Source organism: Oryzias latipes, chromosome 4, assembly GCF_053564925.1.
Source record: "Oryzias latipes strain Hd-rR chromosome 4, Olatipes_Hd-rR_3.1".
Lineage (NCBI taxonomy): Eukaryota > Metazoa > Chordata > Actinopteri > Beloniformes > Adrianichthyidae > Oryzias > Oryzias latipes.
In genome coordinates, this window is record NC_136240.1 from 9,873,843 (window position 1) to 9,891,725 (window position 17,883).

Here is a 17,883-nt window from a genome sequence, read left to right on the forward strand (position 1 = left end):
GCGTCTGTGCGTGCGCAATAAAAAGGGGCGGGGGGGGTGATGGGAGGGGAGCATGGATGATAATGAAGTATGAGTAGATGAAGTTGGTCTGAGAGACAGAGCTGGAGCCAGAAAGCAGCTTCCTCACAGAGCTGGTGAATCACTGAGCCTGGCCTGATAAGCTGTGACTCAGGGAACAGGCCAACGTGTAGGTGGAGGACAGCAGAGTGTGTGTGCACATGCGTGTGTGTGTGCACATGTGTGTGCCTGCTGCAGTGGTGACAGTGAAGGTCAGTGGCGTGGGTGTGTCTCAGGCCTCCTAGCTATGGCCCGAGGCTACGGAGCTATCACTGTCACATCTCTGTCTGCTGCTGAGCTACTGGCCCTGCAGCACACAGCGCTGACTCACAACGACACACCCATGCACACACACACAACCCACCTGAGGAGACAAAGCAAACAGAGATTCAAAGACACACAGCAGGATGTCATAAGAGTGTATTCTGAGCATGCTCGGTCTGTAGAAACTTCCATTTCTCTGCAGCACCTTAGAGTGAAAACTCAATTTCCATCCCTGACATGAAAGCATGATGCATGTCCCCCCTCTGATATGTAAACCTGATGACCTCATCCACACTCATTCAATCACCAGCGAAGAGAACAATTAATACAGCAGACTCTGCTGGATGCACTCAGCTTCACTCTCTGCTGCTTTCAGCAAATATGAACAGGAGTTAAGGAAGTTTAGTGCTTCTGCCAGCAAAAACATCATGACGGTTCAGAGAGGAGATCAGCATCTGATCATCACAGCCGTCAGAGTTCTAATTCCTGAAACTTAAAGAAAAAAGTCCTGGAATTTTAGTGATTTCATCAAACAGGACATGAATGGACAGCAGGTTAAAAATAAGACTAATGACTGGAGGTGTAACGATTCCATTCATATCAGAACTGGTGGTTCCTGATCCGACTCAGATTCAATACCGGTTCATTTTGAACAATCCGATTCACTGACCTACAATGGATCCAGAATATCTTTAGCCAAAACTTCAACCAATGTGACTTTAGTTTTCCAGATTCTTTGGATTTCTTCAAGATCATCAAGTGTAAATGAAATATGTGTCCAAACAAACAAGTAAACAAGAATGACTGTCAAATCCATTCACATGTTAGTTTCCTAGACTTTAGCCCACTGTTGTTTTTCCACATCCAAAGAATCCAAAGGGAACATAATTAGAACATTCTACACACTGGATGGTCACATGACTTTGATCAATTCAGTGTTTCCACACATTGGACTGGAATGATGGACTGGTCAGTTTTTGCTGCATCACATGTGTGTTGTCAGATGTGATTGGTTGTTTTTACAGTCTAATAAACATACTCAATCCAGATGGTATTTATGATTTATTTCATTTTGAAACGATTTTTTAATGATAGCAGTCGATTCGATTCAATTGACAACTTGCCTTGGACAGATCGATCTGGTTGGATCATAGAAATAGAAAGGGATTCACCAAATACGTTGAGAGCCGTGCTAAAGGTATTTGGAGCTGGTGAGCAAACGACCGGATGTATTGGGTTCCAGTTCGTCAGGAACACATCTTTTAAACTCTCCTTCACAATAAATTAGACTTCTCCTCTTTTGTATCGGTATAATGGTCAGACGCTGTGGCACAGGCCTCAGCACAGCTGGCTTCACGCCGGCCTCTTTATGGTCTAATGCATTGCACATAAAAAGATGAGCCCATCACACAATTGCTGCCTAATTAAGTGTCTGATGTTTTATGTGGTCACTGAGGCCACAGACAGACTGCAGATCATTGGTGCTGAGTTTTAGAAGAGCTGTCTCTTCCTGGAAGGTTTTCTCGTGATGCTCTGACCTCAAACACTAATTAATGCGCAGGTTTGCGTCCGCTTGACTCACAGTGAAGCGCATGTTACTTTTCTGTGGAAGGAGGAGGTTATTTGCCTGGTTCCTCTGAGTCACGGCTTACCTCACACGGCGTCAAGCGCCCCACTCCACCCTCACCACCTTCAGCCCTCAACAGCAGCAGGTTTGCATCGGGATTTGAGGTGTAATTAAATTCAATAAATAGGTGAAGGTGAAGAAATAAATCAGCAGAAACTGATGAACAACAGGAGATTAAATGCCACTGAGCCATGCAAACAAATATTTCAATAGAATTTCCAACAGAGGGCACCGGGGGCCTGAGGAGACTAGAAAATTTTTCGAACAAAACCTCGTCTCCTCAGAGCTGCTATTTCTTCATTTGCTGCCATTGTCCTGATTGACATCATAGGACGGAACACAGTGAGGACATGAATAGGCATTTGAAGGACACAGACGCAGCAGATGACAGATTCTGTTCTTCTGTCTGTCTCTCACACACCTCATCTTTCTGTAGATTGATTGCCTATTTAAAGGCCAGCCACCTCCCAATTATGATTACTAAGGTAGCAATTAATGCTGCATAATGCATGAACTACAGCTGTGCACTTCTGAATATGGTCTGATTGTGTCCTAAAGAGGATGGAAGACAGACTGCCATTTTCAGACAAAGGAGAGGTTTTATGAAGATGCATCTGATGAAGACCAGCCCTTAAAAGCCTCAGGTGAGGGCTGAATCACCTCTGCAGCATCGTACTGGCCTCTAGAGAACAACAAGCCAGAGTACTGAAGAGTCCCTGAATGGAAACCGCCTGCTTTTAAAGACAGGGTTGAGAGCCTCACGACTGTGAACCAACCAGGGTTCCCAACCACTAGAAGCATGTTTGGCTCCATGGGATATTAAGACATAATATCTACTGAACTGACATGACAAAGGGCATTATGTGAAAACAATCATCCACATGGAAACTTAATTAAGCGAAAAAACTAACGATGATACTCTCTCGGCAACCTTCTCAAAAGCTGGATGACCTTTTCTATGTGGAGTATGACAGAAATGAAGCTTTCACTCATGGAATACAGGATTTGGTTTTACACTGACATGTCTATTTTCAAAAGGACTTTTCTTTGATTTGAATACAAACTCTCCCCAGTTAAATTACAGCCAAAAATCGGTCACAGGGTAACAGCGCACATATCGAGTTACAAAACATCAATTGAACAAAGTGTGAACGAACGATCTCTAGAGAGAACGTCAGGAAATAAAGATGCCTCACAGATGGAGAACAATCAAGAACTGATAAACAGTTCACATGTTTTATAAACCACTCTAGATCTTTTTATTTTTTAGTATTACTTTATCAATCATTCCTTAACGTAGATCATTGACCACTACTAATTGTCAACAACCTCTGTGTCGCAGTGTGAATGGGTGTGTAGATAAAACTAAAACAAAACAACTCTCTACATATGTTAGCAAAACAATTTCCGAAAAAGAAAGACAGCAGGAAATTTTGATCATAGTAAAACATTTTTTTAAAACTAGTGCAATGGTAGACGGCTATTTACTGTAGCTCAGAGTAAGCTAACCTGTTTTTGTTTCATTTCTAATCATCTTTTCAAATGAACATGGCCTTTTTGACACATATGCAGTGGCACACCTGCTGCTCTCTTTTGGGCCATCTTCCATCACTTCTGGGTTTGAAACGGTCTCCCCGTGCTTGTTTAGATGATCAGCTGTTGTCAACAGCCCAACAACAAGAACGTGCTGCTGAAGAAACGACCAGAGATCGCTGTCGTTATTATCTGTGCTTTTTGTTTGTTTTTTGTTTCGTTAATGTGGAATCAATAAAGTTCTATTCTCTTCTTTTCTATTTTTTTAGTGTAAAAGACGATAAGCCTTAGAACGAATGCACAGTTTTTTAAATTGATGGAATGTGACTCGATTTTTATGCCGGAAACCACGTGACGTATGTTTGAAGTTTGTATTCTGATCTCAAATCGTATCCACAACAGAGACGTTAAATATAAAAGTAAATGTTGTATTCCCATATTTTTGCAAAAACGTCTTCCATAAGCATACTGTAGGTTTCATGTTGACCGTTAACTTACCCCGTATTTCTGTCTTTCCTAAGCGTGGATTCAGGATGAGCCCCCCTCCTCTGACAGACTGTCAGCATGAGCTCATAGTTTCGTTCTAGCGACGGCTGTTGTATCTGAAACGTTTGTGTGTTGCAATTCTGTGGTTTCCAATCATTTAACAGCAGAATCCTCCAGTAGCGGGTGAGCTGAGCGGCCACCACCTGATGTGATAATGGAGGCCAGCTGGGCGCAGCCATGACAAACATTTATTAACAATATTTTTTAAGCAAACTTTCATTTACTAGGAAAAAGCAGCTGCAGTGCTGGCTCTACATTTCCTCTGTGGCCCGCTTCTTTCCCTACCCCCTAGCGGCATCACAGGGAACCTCTGCGGCTCTGACACCGGTGGATGTCACCAAAAAAGTTCGTTACACTACAGGTATCTCTATGACAGATCAGGAACTTGGTCCCAGAGACGCCCAGCAGAGGAAGGCAGGCTGAAAGCTGAGGCGGGTTGTGAGACTAAATCAAGCATGTCAGACTGACCTGCCTTCCTCCTTTAGTGGGGTGGGGGATGTGAGGCCAAAGGCAAAGACATAGCGGTAAACAGCATTTTGACCTTTCTGTCCTCAAACTAAACTAACTTCATTCCACTTTAATGCTTTGGCAGTTCATTAATTCATTATTATAAACTATGTCACCTGTCAGAGCTGGAAGGCTGTGATGTTTTATTTAAAAACAGAGTGGAAATGGAAAGGTATTTTACTTTACCACAGCTTGTCTCCACATTTTCCTGCTGTGCTGAAGTGAGTCAGAAATCATTCCACATCTGTCATCCATGAGGTGTTAAACCTACAGATTCATTAACTTTGATGCTTTTTTGGTGGTGTTTGTAATGATTGATGCTTTCCTCACTGTTGGGCCAAACCTCTGGCTGACATTCACTGAACTTTGTTTTGTGCGTCTGTCTCCTCACGAGCTCTGTTAACGGCACGAAGCAGGAAAAGGACACGAGCTGCCGCCGATCAACTATTAGAAAAGGTCATTTTTCAGGGGAAAAAATGGTTTTGGCGGACAGGAAGTTCTTTACATCCCTTTGTTTGAGGGACCTTTCATAAAATGGGTGAACATCTCTGTTCATAGCTTCAGCTCCTCTCAGAAACCCTAAGCAGTCAAAGCACTAAGCATGTTTGAATACTAACATTTATTCCATGGTCTGGTTAAAAACTGGATTCTGATTGGCTGCAGGGTGTCCAAAAAAAGTGACAACAGATGCCTAAAAACAAGGAGGAAGAGGTAAACTTTGCCTCTAGAATGATGCTTCACTGAACATGACAGCATTTAAACTACCGGTACTTCGTCTGCTGGTTGGTATTCATACACTAGCTGCGGTGGGACGCACGTTACCACGACAACGCATCATACCGAGAATCAAAAAATGATCGCTGGGGTAATGCCTGACGAGGTGTCCACTATCAGAAATTGTTGGATGACGCCACTTCTGCGTTGTACAATAATTTCTGACAATGGACATCTCTTCGGTCCTTATCCCTTACATAACTTAGAGGACGTTTATGGAGTGAGTGTATAGACACGCACCAACCTTTCATCTCTGCTCACTGGGCATGCTCACACACAAACACTAATCCAGAACCAAGTATCTATACATGCAATGCAGCTCAGTGGGTTTCCGCCAGTTCGTATCGACAATTAGAGATTTAGGAAGCAGTGCCTGCCGGCCGAACTTAACATATGGAATTAGATTTGGCTACTAAGGTTGCTGCCCCCCCCACACACACACACATGCCTCTCTAGGGCAAAGGTAAAACCAATTATAAACACTCAGGATAGTTACAGCTTATTGGCTTCAACGTGAAATGATCAGTTCTCAAAGTGCTCATGAATCTGGGCAGGATCTGAATCCAAGACTTTGATTATTTTGAATTAAAGGGGGACTCTTATTTAAAAACTAGAAACTCAATGTCCCATAATGCATCTGAAAAAATTAAACAAACAGGCCTTATTTATATTTGGATCCAACAGTTTGTGCATGCAGCAGACATGGAGCCACTCGCTCTGTAAATGTGTATCACAGCTGAAGCACCGGGACATGACGCTCATCCCGGTAAAATACAGTTTCTGAAGCAGCATGCTAATGAAAGCCATAGGTCTTTGTGAGTGGAGATTGCTTTTCCAGAGCTTCATTTTACAACCCTCAGTTGAATATACTTCTATGGAAACTCCTCTTGAATGTTTCATCACAGACCCGATCCCCGGGGTTGCTTCAACCCCCCATCACACACACACACTACCCATCATGCATGTGGAGGATATGAGAGTCAACTGGATGCCATTTCATCTGCTCAGGGAACGATTTGATTGCATATTCAATGCGGTTGGGTATAAACATGATATAGCGTCACGACAGCAACCTACGCTACAGTCCTGCTGTTGGGCCACAAAGCTTTTGTTGGTGTCAGCTTTTTTTTTCCTGGTTAAAAGCTTCAAAAACCTTTCATACTTGGTGAGATGTGCTTAGGAAAACTCTGTATTTAAGATGCTGTTTGACTTTTTCTGTTTCACTCAATGCCCACACTTTAGCATAAACCTGTAGCACAGCATAAGATAGCACAGAATAGGATAGCATAGCGTAAAATAGCACAGAATAGGATAGCATAGCGTAAGATAGCACAGGATAGGATAGCATAGCGTAAGATAGCACAGGATAGGATAGCATAGCGTAAGATAGCACAGAATAGGATAGCATAGCGTAAGATAGCACAGAATAGGATGGCATAGCGTAAAATAGCACAGGATAGGATAGCATAGCGTAAGATAGCACAGGATAGGATAGCATTGCATAGGATAGCACAGGATAGGATAGCATAGCGTAGGATAGCACAGGATAGGATAGCATAGTGTAAGATAGCACAGGATAGGATAGCATAGTTTAAGATAGCACAGGATAGGATAGCATAGGATAGCACAGGATAGGATAGCATAGCGTAAGATAGCACAGGATAGGATAGCATAGCGTAGGATAGCACAGGATAGGATAGCATAGTGTAAGATAGCACAGGATAGGATAGCATAATTTAAGATAGCACAGGATAGGATAGCATAGTTTAAGATAGCACAGGACAAGATAGCATAGTGTAAGATAGCACAGGATAGGATAGCATAATTTAAGATAGCACAGGATAGGATAGCATAGGATAGCACAGGATAGGATAGCATAGCGTAAGATAGCACAGGATAGGATAGCATAGCGTAGGATAGCACAGGATAGGATAGCATAGTGTAAGATAGCACAGGATAGGATAGCATAGTTTAAGATAGCACAGGATAGGATAGCATAGGATAGCACAGGATAGGATAGCATAGCGTAAGATAGCACAGGATAGGATAGCATAGCGTAGGATAGCACAGGATAGGATAGCATAGTGTAAGATAGCACAGGATAGGATAGCATAGTGTAAGATAGCACAGGATAGGATAGCATAATTTAAGATAGCACAGGATAGGATAGCATAGTTTAAGATAGCACAGGACAAGATAGCATAGTGTAAGATAGCACAGGATAGGATAGCATAATTTAAGATAGCACAGGATAAGATAGCATAGTTTAAGATAGCACAGGATAGGATAGCATAGGATAGCACAGGATAGGATAGCATAGTGTGAGATAGCACAGGATAGTATAGCACAGGGGTGTAAACTGAAAAACACAAAGGGACAAATTTTATAGAAATTTTAGTTTAAAGGGCTGGACTGGTTCTGTAGATATTGAGAACTAAGGACCACCAACAACAAATGACCTTCTTGCATGAATTGAACCTAAAATGAGCAAAGCCTTCAAAACACTAACAAGCATGATACAAATCTGCTTTTTTCCCTTTTGAACCAGTTTCCTTTGTAATTTTTTCATCAAAGGCAGAACAATAATTTAAAAAAAAAGAAAGTTTGTATTCAAGCTTAGATCTCCACTTTGTATTTGATGCTTGAAACGGAAACTAACTAAACTGAGACTGTTTTAAAAAAACATTAAAGGAAGACCAATAGCATATATTTCTTTCTGGGGGTTTTCTGGATTAGTTTTTTAACTAACCTCATTTTTCTGCAGACCAAAAGCAGCCAAAATCTAATTTGTGGTAGAAAAAAAATTCTAGATGTCATGTAGCAGCAATAAAACAGAAAGCTGCAGTTTAGCTCAGCTTCTTTTCCCTTGCCGGACACTGACTCGTCTGAGATACTCCACGTCTCATGTTGGAGAAAAGTTCTGCGATGTTCAGCGTCAGGCTTTGAGCTGAGGAGATGATCACCAGAAAGTCTGAAAGTGTGAGGTAATTTTTTACAAAAGAACTCTTGCTCTTAGGCTTTTAATACACAAACAGTAGTGCATTGTGGGATTTTCAGTGCTCTGGAGGTGCACCTCCTTTTAGAGACCAGGTCTATAAATGATCTGATGTTATCATGTAGACCTAATATAATTACATTCAGCATTTTGAACATATGTTCTTTACATGTGTAAGGATACAGCTGCAGCAGATGCTTTGATGGAACAGAACCTTCCTGAAACTACAGACATAAACAGAAAAAGACAAAAATGAGCAGCAGACTGAGCAAAGGAAAACACAGACTAGCTGCAAATTCGACACGGAGGGGAAAGAAGTCGGTAAATTCTTCACTTCCTCAGTTTGGCCTGATCAGGTTGGTGCTGTGGCATATTAAGACATGTTTGTGCCAAACCTTTTAAGCATTACTCTGACATATCAATCAAAAGTTGCTAAATAAAAATCTCCAGTGGAACAACAATTCTTTTTCCAAACATGATCTGTGTGAAGGTTTTTTCCCCGCTCAAACAGAAAATGGTTTCTGTTGCTCCCCTAAAATCGGACACATTTCTGACAGATGGGTGGGGTTATTGCAGCGTTTCTTACCATTGGCGGTTTGATTTTGAGTGACTGGTTAGTGACCCAGAGATACTCTGGCTCTGTTGAAAACAGACCATCTTATGCTGGAAATAAACTGGACAGAAATAGCTCATCCAGCGTTGCTCTATTCCTTTTTGCAGAAACATTTGCAGTAACTTTTATTCTTTGCATTACTGGAGGTTTTCATCTGGCAACTTCTGACTTTTGATTAAAACACAAAAAGTTTTGCTGAAAAGATTTGGCTCAAATATACCTCGATGCGGTAAAGTGTCCGCCCTGAGAAAGATTTAGATTAAAATACAGTCTTGCAGCTGCAAGATTCATTTCTCAATAATTTGAGCTTATTATGGAGCAAATAATGATGTAAGTTATTTGATCAGAAAGGGGAGAATTTGTAATGATAGTGATATACGTAGTTAAAAATAATATCAATGTAAAGTTTGTGGAAAACATTTTTTATCAACAACGAAGAAAACTAAATCAATATGCTTTTGGTTGGCATCTTTGTCATAAATAAATCCGTGAATTTAAAGTAAAATGTGCCGAGTGAATGTCTTTTATGCTGTGACTGGTGGTTTATACTTGACATAAAACCATTTTACAGCAGCTTTTCCTAAAAAAGAAGCAACGTGGGCTGATGCTTAAACATGAGTACACACAATAATGAATAACATATTCAACATTTAATTAACTTTAGCCATATCAGCATCCCATAATTTGAAATAGTCTGTAGGACTACAGAGATTTACCCATCAAGCTCAGCTGATAGAGCAATCACACCAGTGGAATCCCTGTCTTTTGCCATATTTTGATCTTTTCCACTTTGTGTTTTGTCCCTTTTTTTTTTAGTAACATGGCGTTTTCTTTTTTTGGCTTCTCTTTTTTCATCCCCCTCATTCCTTTGATCTAGCCTTCTTTCCACACTTCTCTAAACTCCGTCTTTTTTTCCATCGTCTCTGTTTCTTCTCGCTCTCAGCTTTCTGCGGCTTTTATCTCTACTTCTTACAGAATAGCTGTGCAGCTTGGTGAGTATAATGAGGTTGTTCCCTTTGCAGCTTAAACCTCCTCAGACCCGTTTGTTCTAAAACAAGCGTGGTACAAATATTTTGACATTTAGATGCTGAGACGTGTGCAGCGGTTCGGATCCAGCACGGAGGGGAACCCTCTGACAGAAAACTTCTATCATGTTTCCTTCCTTTCTAACTGGATCTGGTCCGGATCCACTGTGGATTCTGCTGGAGCTCAGTCACAGGGAGCGTAATTACAGAACGGCGTGTTTGTTCTCCGCAAAATGAGGCCTGCGATGGAACGCATCACCATGCTTCGCAGTAAACTGACAGAACTGCTTACGATACAGATTCCTGCCCACTGTGGCACGTTTGTCGGGGCTGTTGCTGTGAACAAAAAGCTCGCAGAACCTGCCACTTCGCACTGAATTTTATCGTAATTGTACAAGTATAACAAATTGAATTTGAGAGGCCAGATCTGTCACCACAATCGCTGAAAAAGCATTTACAGAGGGGAGAATCTGGGCCACAAACAGTCAAAGGCCTAACAAGCCTTGTGATGGATGCTTTAATCAGTTAAAAAGGAATTTTCCTCAATACTCTGATGAAGTTATTTCCCTTTAGTGAATTATTGATTCAATAAACAATTCACCTGGAATCAGAAGGATCACAGGGGGCTGAAACAGTTGGGGGGGGGGGGGGGGGAGGAGTAGGGTCTGTGATGGGTCTGCAGCACTAATGAGGAAGCAATAAAAAAGAGAGGTCTTTGTGTTGTACTTTAAGGTAGTTCATCTTTAAAATGAACAGTCCCTGAAGGTCCAGGTAGTTAATGTCATTTATTAATAGGGGGGGCCGAGGCAGCAGTTTGGGCTGCAGCCCTCTGAGGGCTCTCAGGATGGAGACAAAGGAGTGTGACGGACTGCCATAACAAGAGGAACGTGTGAGGCTGAAAGTGAAAAAATTGAGTCAAAGTTTGATTAAAATCATTAGGTTAGTGACGAGAGTTAGCCATCTTCAGCCAATAGCTGGTTTAAAGGGTCTATATTGTGCTTTTCCTAAGCCTCTTATAGTACACTATATCTATAGATATAATAATAAATTACGTTTGGCACACTAAAGAACACATTTTTTAATAAATACAAATTATTTTACTGAGTTCTTTTCCAACCCAGAATTAGAACTTGATCTCTGAGGCTCCGCCTATTGCTCCTTGTGGGTGCCGCCCATTCCATGACATCATCCTAAAGCTAGCGTGTCTGCGTTTCACCCACAAAAACAAACAACATCCAAACTTTTGCAAAGTTGAGAAAGTGGGTGTGTGTGTGTTGGTCTGGGGGCGGAGCTGGCAGTGCACACTCTTCCTGGAAGAGGCTGTTCCTCACTTTGTGACATCATAATGTTAAAACCCACTTGTTTTGAGGATCAGGAGGGGCTGGTGCGCAGAGAGAAGGTCTTTAAAGGAATACTCAGAAATGCTTCAGTGGATCAAAATACCAATTTGGGGTTGTTTATGGTGAGGAATAAACATTATTATACACTTAAAAGCTCAAAAAGTTGATTTTGCATGGTATAGGTCCTTTAATGCTTACAACAGAATACATGGGATCCAGTTTAAGTGATGATGAAAATCGTAAATTGTGGAACACGCTTGTGCTTCCATATCTCCATGATTTGGTCAAAAAGACCCCCCACCCCCAAGTTTTCACAATGGCACCAAATCCTACAAATTCCACACATCACTTTTGAAAATTTTTGCTGGAACTTTAGCTAAAGGCTCTCTTTTTGAACAAGGTCTATTCAAGTGCCCCGCCAATCAAGTTGGAAGGCTTAAAGTACATGGGGCAAAAACGTGATTTTACTTTCCCATTTCCTAGTGACCATGATGCTGCCATGGGTGATAAAGTCATGACAGTGGAGGAGGATGAGAAACACACCAGAAAAGGGACTAAAATTTGTGTCCAAAGCCTTTAGGGCATGTGTGTGAATTTAGCATAGGGCTGCACGGCGGCACAGTGGTTAGCGTTCTCACCTCACAGCAAGAAGGGCTTCTTCAAATCTCAACTGAGTGGAGTCTGCACACAGTTTTCCAGGTTTCATAGGATAATTGGTGTCTATAAATTGCCCCCAGGTGTGTGTGTCTGTGAGACCTGTTCAGGGTGTACACCCACTGTCATCTAACAGTAGTAGCAGTAGTAGGGATAGGCTCCAGCAACCCAGTGACCCTGAAAGGGATTCAGTGGGTTTTAAGGAGGGAGGGATGGTTTTTTCACATACTCCAAGAACTGGCTTCATGGGTTTATTGGTTTCTCCAAATTACCCAGAGGTGTGCATGTGTGTGAGTGTGTGGGCCTGCTTCAGACTGGTGACCCCCGCCTTCACCCAACAGTAGCTGGGATAGGATCCAGCAACCTCGTGACCCTGAAAGGGGTTCAGTGGGTTCTGAAAATTTGGATGGATGGATGGATGGATGGATGGATGGATGGATGGATGGATGGATGGATGGATGGATGGATGGATGGATGGATGGATGGATGGATGGATGGATGGATGGATGGATGGATGGATGGATGGATGGAGAACTTGAATTATTATGAAGCAGACAGGCAGCAGCAGAGGGCAGCCAAGAAACGGCCAAGAGTTCCTTACTAAAGATAGTTTAGAACATTAAACTCAAACTGTTTGATGATTTGAAATTTCCGGTTATCCTAACAGACAGCAGCCCCTCCCTATTGGACATTCTATAATGGCATAAATATCATCACCAGCAGCTGAGACAGGAGAGCTGGGGAAGATTTCTGTTGAGACTTGAAGAACTAAACCGTTAGGATAAGTGGAGTGAATGTGAGCACTTAGTTCAATCGTCAGACCAAAAGACCCAAACGACTTCAAAAACAGTTACAAGTTCACGAGTTAAGGTAATATTCAGGGATGTATCCAGGTGTAGGCTCCATCTCCAAGCTGGCCTGCTCTGGTGACCTTTATTTTCAACCCAGCCCACTCCATATTGCTTTTCTACAGCCAGAAAAGCAGGCCATATTATCAGGGTTACGGGTGTCTTCAGAGTCCAGACACAGCTCCACGGCTTCCAAGAGAAACCCTCCTGCTTTCTCCACCTACTTTTGAACTTCAGATGACTCAGCAAACCGAGTAAGCATCCTTGGTTGTAAACATGCATCTTGATAACCAACACTCTACGACCTTCACTGCACTGTTCATCCATCCACAGTTGGACATTCTCCATGTTTTTCTCTGTATCTCCTGGTGACCTCACTGACGATCGAGCTATTTCTAATGTCAAGACATCAGCTCCATATCTAGTGACGCTTACACATGTATGACAGAAGTGCATCTGTCCATCAGCCCTACGGAAAGAGGAGTAGCCCACATCGACCTAGATCACTAATGAAGTGACCGCCATTAGCCTCCCATAAGCCTGCTCGGTGCCCCGCCATTTGTCATAAAGTAAAGGGGAGCCGTCACAGAAGAACAAACGATCCTGGAGCCGAGCTGTGCTCCCAGAGAGACACAGCAGCTTTGTTTGCTCCCAAAACCCCACACTGTGACAGCTCTTGCCAAATAGTTTTTATTACTGGGGGGTACAGGCCTTGATATCAGATCCAAGAAATGAAGAACAGCCAGAGTCTGTCTTCCTATAAACAGCTTCAGACAATATTGTTGGTATTAAAAGAAAACCCCTTCAGTCATTTGCACACATCTAATTGTATGAGTGCAGGCTAATGCCTCGCCAGCTCCCGTACGGCCCAAATCAACATGAATCATGGAATGATAAAACCATTTCTTACCTTCATGGCGGCGATGCAGCACAGACGGCGACGCAGCAAAAAGAAGGAGAGACAGTTTGATTAGTTGTGGCCTTCCTGCCTGTAGGACGATAGAGTCACTTTTACACTGAGGCAATCAAAGGCTGCAGAGTTTAGCAAAACACACGGAGTCCAAACGGACAGAACCTTCATGAGGTCTGAGCAGGTCCCTGACTTTCAAAATCCAGAGTGAAACACAATGACATTTATATAGCCATTCGTGTCATTTATAATCCACACATTCTGAGACACCCCCCCCCCCCCCCCCATCTCATTAGCAGGATTCAAACTTTTCTAACAAAACTTTATCATCCCTCCACTAGGGGCAGTAGAAGAGCTTTTCCTGCTCATTTCAAATTGGCTGCTTCCATGAAATCTCAAAAACACTTTCGAGGTTCGAGAACAACTTAGCTATTGTTATTTATTTATTTAGATAAATAAATACTTGCATTAAAAGAATATAATAGATTCAAAGGGACAAGATAAAAGCAAAAAAATAAAACAAGTATAGGAAAACAGTACTAGCATTAGAAAAAGTAAAACCATCAATTTACGAGAATGAAGTCGTACATTTAGGCATCTTTTTACAAGAAAAACTTCCTGTTTTTTAAAAAAAAATAAAAATTTGCATTTAGCTTTTAAAATGTCTCACCAAAACAATCAAACATTAGCTGATTAGTTTATTTTGCCAATAATTAAGAGAAATCAGACGGACATAAACAATCTGCTCAATCTGATTTACTGTTTTTGTAAATGTAAACATTTATTTTCATTATAAGGCTTTTGTTTTGGGGAAAAATTATGACATTTCCTTGTTAAAGTAGAAATTTTAAAATCATAAATTGACAATTTTATTCTTGTAAAATGTTGACTTTTTTCCTATAAAGCTTTGATTTTACTTTTCATTGTTTTATTTTGACCCTAAAACTGTTGAAAGACAAAGTTTGCTGATTGTGAATTCTTTATTAAACACTTACAGTTCAAAATGTAAGGATCATACAAATGTTGTGAAGAAGAACCCACTGAATCACCCAACATATCTTCATTAACACCATCTTTAATTCAATTAAAAAAAATGATACTGCAAGGATTTGAAAAACATTAAATTATCTGTCAACTCTTGCTGGACGTTATAAAGTTTATTTAATCTCATTGCAGAGACTTGTTTTTATAATTGTCACAGCTTTAATTATGAGAATTATTTATACTTTTACTTGCAGTTTTCTATGCATACTCTGACACAGGTGCTAAACAGGTGATTCAGCTCATTTTCACTGAATATTACACATTTTGTTGGAGACCCAGAGATTAGAAATCAGGATATTTAAGCAACTATTCCAAATAATCAGAAATTTCAGCCCCCTTAAGCCAATGTCTCTAAGAGCCCCCCCCCACACACACACACACACATTCACTCACTTAGGCTCCGAGTCAAAGTCTTGGACTCGAATCCACAGGAGCCTCCCACCACAAATGTGCTTTAAACACATAAATATGCATTGGCTTTGCACAGAAACCTCACGCCAGTAAAAGCAGCCATCTGCACGAACAGGCCTCAAGCTGTGAGCCTGGCTGCACCCACCGTCTCCTGCATATAGATTTACGGGAGAGGGGGGGAAAGCCAGACCATGTTCCCACATCCACAGCAACCTACACTTGGCAGGTGAGATGGTGAAAAGTGCAGCTCGACTATCGATGGTGCAGCAGCTCAGTGCCATATTTAGCCGTCCCACAAGCTCTTAGTTTGGAGCACTTAGTGGGCGAGTTTCACTTTCACACTTTGTTTTCTGAAGCCTCCACATCAAGAGGCTGTTTATTGTTGGTGTGGAAAAAGGTGGAGCTCAGATGTATTCTTTCACCTCACACTGGAAAAACAGACCCCCCTTAAAGATCAGCCGTCTCTTCTGTGAACAGCTCAGAAAAGCTGTTAGAACCCCGTGCAGCATCTCCACTGTTCTAGAGTGAAACAAACCTGAACCACAGAGCAGCTGGAGCTTTTAAGAACGCATCACTTGCCACCTTTCAGATCCAGCTGTAAAGGCACAGGACAAACCCAGAAGACAACAGCTGTGAGAACTCCAGCTGCAGAAAAACAGGCTCTTCAGTGTGTAATTATTTAAATACCCGTGTTACAGCCTCCACCAACACCAGCAGCAAGACGGGGAGGAGGGATGGGTGGATGCATGGATGGAGGGATGGTGCTCCTGCCTTGGAGAGCAAAGCCTTTCAAGTTTGCCTGATGTACAAAGCGGATGGGGTGGGGGTGGGATCTGCCATGCTGTGAGGCTGCAATAGTCTGCCGCCGCCTCCTGGGAGGAGCTACAGGCAGCAAATGCATGTGCTGCTGTTAATCCTGATGCAACAACCTGCAGCAATGCTGCATGCTCCAATGATGATAAACTAACAACAGTTTGGGTGGGGGGTTGAAGGGCAAATAACACTCTAGGGGTTTTTTTCTACCATGAGATCTTTCAGTTCCTTTAGAATGTATTTTTGAAGTTTGGGCTTAAGAAAAAAAAGTGATGCAAGAGCCGAGGAGGAGATGAGAGGAACCGACGGGGATGGGAGCGGGAGGGGTGCATGAGAAAAACGTGCAGAGGGAGGGAAATGCATGGAAAACACAACACACAGAAGAAGAAGAGTCGAGGACTCCAGCAACGCAAAACACGACGGGGACAGGATATGAGACGAAACCTTTGAGTCTAAAAAGAAAATGGGATTTTTATGAGATTAAAAACGACTAAGGAAACTGAAGGATGAATACACACTGTAGAAAAGTCCCTGTTATTCTATGTGACTATATTACCCAGCATTCCTTGCGGTTATGTGACATGAGAGCAGTAGTGGTTCTGCGCAGCCTCGATTGCGCAACACTTGGATCATTGCAGGCCTTTAGATTACTCAGCTCATGCTAATAATGTCATTCTTTATTAACTAGTGCAGACATTTTCATTACGCGTCTTTATTTTGCGTCTAAAATGTGATTTTTACGTCATTTAGTTGGGGTTATAACCTATTGCACATAAAGGCAGCAGGTAATGCAGGCAGTAAAACAACTGCGCTCTTTAAGATCATATATAAACAATGAATCGTTTGTTTATGAATGTATTGAGATCTTTTTTTTTAGGATTTTTACCGTTGTACGAAATTAGGAAAATGCCAAATGTTTTTGGAGTAATCCCAGTGATGAGTTATATTATTTACTTTTTAATGTTTACTAAGACCTAAAAATTATAGTCACAGTGAAAGGTTTTTAAAAATCAAATCGCTGTGATACGTTTCACAAAGATAAACACAAGACGTCACACACCAAGCAGAAATGTACTTGTTGCTAAAAATGATGCCAGGAGTCCAACTCTACAAAAATTGACAAAAGAGGAAAGAAAACGGAATGATATGATCTGTTGTTTCTTAGTATTAATATTTCCACGCTTTGTTTGTTCTGAAGCCTGTTCAAATTTGTATAATTCTGACAGAATATATTTTTATGGAGCAAAATATTATAAATTAGTAAAGGTTCAACTTGAGTTATACTGGATTAATATTCCTGTTTTATTCATATTTATGTTAAAAAAGTTACATTTTAAAGGATTAAAAGTTGGAAAAGTTTAGCTTTAATGTGTTCAATAAATTTTCATCTTGTTCGGCCCAAAACCTAAAACGTGTTTTGGATTAAGGTCCCCTGTGCGACTGAGTATGACCCCCCCCTGCAATACAAATAAAGAAAATTCATGCATTTTTGTGTAAAATGGCCAAATAAAAATACTGAACACAAAAGAATGTCGTCAAAATTGTGTGTGTGCTGGGGGGTTCCTCGCCCGGGGTTAGTTAGTATAGAACCCCCACTGCTTAAGTGATATCATCCCAACTCATTTGCTCTGTAGCTCAGGAGTTTGAGAGCTAACAAAGTGGGTTGTTGAGGCTGGTGTGCGTCACATAAATGTTCATTGTTATTCAATTATCCTTATTGTGTAATTGAATTACACTATTTTAGCACGTTAGTTTAAGTTTATGCAAATGTTTTAAAAGAGTCATACCTGTTGTATAATTAGAGTAAGCTAAAAAGTTACAAAAGAAGACTTGTTTTTGGTTTGGAGTGCCATCTCCAAATGTGTTTGTGTAACTCTTAAATAATTGTTTTGGGTTATTATCCTCACATGGCTGAGTTCTAC

The 17,883-nt window shown here is 41.4% G+C and overlaps 1 protein-coding gene across 25 annotated transcripts in view; it reads right to left on the minus strand.

Annotated features, from left to right (window-relative positions):
- celf5a (cugbp, Elav-like family member 5a) overlaps positions 1–17,883 on the minus strand; it is a 172,993-nt gene that overhangs the window by 98,809 nt on the left and 56,301 nt on the right. For 2 of the 25 annotated variants that reach the window (XM_078946522.1, XM_078946521.1), the window contains exon 1: positions 13,694–13,737. The exons of 22 other annotated variants lie outside the window; for them this stretch is intronic. In XM_078946522.1, coding sequence (XP_078802648.1) covers positions 13,694–13,699 — 6 coding nt within the window. In that variant the 5' untranslated portion in view covers positions 13,700–13,737. Of the gene's footprint in view, positions 1–13,693; positions 13,773–17,883 lie in introns of those variants that run through there. One more of the 25 variants, XM_078946523.1, reaches the window with a different exon arrangement.